Source organism: Sphaeroforma arctica, assembly GCF_001186125.1.
Source record: "Sphaeroforma arctica JP610 unplaced genomic scaffold supercont1.6678, whole genome shotgun sequence".
Lineage (NCBI taxonomy): Eukaryota > Ichthyosporea > Ichthyophonida > Sphaeroforma > Sphaeroforma arctica.
In genome coordinates this window covers 1-1,592 of record NW_014033880.1, presented here as the reverse complement: position 1 = coordinate 1,592, position 1,592 = coordinate 1, and the positions used below count along the sequence as shown (strand labels likewise).

At 41.0% G+C, this 1,592-nt stretch overlaps 1 protein-coding gene across 1 annotated transcript; it reads left to right on the top strand.

Moving 5' to 3' along the window:
• Nucleotides 1-790: 790 nt before the first annotated feature.
• On the top strand, nt 791-1,212 carry SARC_15763 (hypothetical protein; the record flags this gene model as incomplete). The annotated part of the gene is made up of 1 exon (XM_014290123.1): nt 791-1,212. A coding segment is annotated over exon 1 (182 nt), but the record flags the coding sequence as incomplete, so codon positions are not given.
• Nucleotides 1,213-1,592: the final 380 nt, after the last annotated feature.

Sequence of the window (1,592 nt, the reverse complement as noted above, 5' to 3'; positions counted from 1 at the left end):
TATGTATATGTATATGTATATATATATATATGCATGCATGTATTTATGTATGTGTGTATGTATGTATAATACAAGGGCCAGTGAATCGACTTCGTGCTCCGCCGGGTTTCATGTCAAGTATGCACCACTGTAATTGTTTGAAATGGGGCGTATAATAGCAATTTTGGCGTGGGACCGCACATTGCGCTCTTCTTTAGAGGCTAATAAGTGGAGCATTGAAAAGTAGTGTCTACAAGCTGTTTGTACTGATATTATGGTAATTCGAGTACTAGTTAAATGATTGTTATAGATTGTAGTGCTTAGATCGTTGCTTTTGGTGAGAAAGCGGTTGAACATTGCAACGTACAACCAGCCAATACATTACAATATTAATATGGCGTTGTGTACATAGACATTGGAGGTGTTTATATACATAGTAATCGTAGACTGATGCACACACACATACGCCGTTTCGATTCTTTGTGAGTGTAGTTGGTTTGTCCATTCCTTATTTGAGTGTAGTGGGTTTGTCCATAAAGCACGACTTGTGTGTATAAAGTATATAGCCCCTGTTTTTGACTGTTTGATACTTAGTTTGGCTGTTTGCTCATTCTATATTGGTGACATATTCTACACCAATAAGAAGGCGGAATGTCTGACCGCCCTTTTCTGGGAGTTGCTCAGAAATGCGCGGTCTTTTTCTGTTTCTTTTTTATTTTATTTGTTGAGAATTTCCCCCGAGGCCACCCCAGGGCCCAGGCTAAAAGCAGCTGAAGTGGTAAACCTATGTTAATATTGTTTAAACTCATGGCGAAGGTTTACTACTGTGACTACTTATGCACATACATACATACTATGGTGCTCCAATCCTGAAGGAGAGTTCAGTCTTTACATTGCACCAGCAACACACGCATACCCAACAGATGCGTAGTGAGCCCCACTGACGACAATCGTTGAGTACCGATTTCTAGTTTCCTGACATTGCAGGCACAGTGTAATCTTTTGGATCGGATGGTACCACTCTAGGCCAGAGTGCTAAAGTAAACAGAAGATGGAGGACACTTTCAGTCCCCGTTTAACCAGACATAACCGAAAGTCTGTACAGTCTCCAGTAGAAGTATTCACTTCAAGCAGTGATACTGGCGTTGATGAGAACAAGAAGCCAGACACAATTGCTGCCGCTGCATCGAATATGGGCACCAAGCGTGTCTCAAGGAAAGCTAGCTCAACCAGGTGTGTGGTTTTGTCCTGGTCAATATATGCCCGTGGGGCTCGATCTACTTGTGTGCTGCTTTTCGATGCAATTGCGCGCTATCGCTGCTCTTGTTGTATTCATTCTGGAGTTCAAAATATATACGAGTATGGATGGCTGACAACTTGTTAGGGAAGGCTTGTGAAAAGGTTGTCTGTACACGTGCGTGTAATTTTTTTTTCTGAGGATATGATCATAAATGCATATGCGTACCAGTAGGGATAATCATGTGAGCAAAGGTGGATTGTTCACAATATATATATATATATATATATGTGTGTGTGTGTGTGTCTGTGTGTGTCTGTGTGTGTCTGTGTGTGTCTGTATTTATATATATATACATATATGTGTGTGTGTGTGT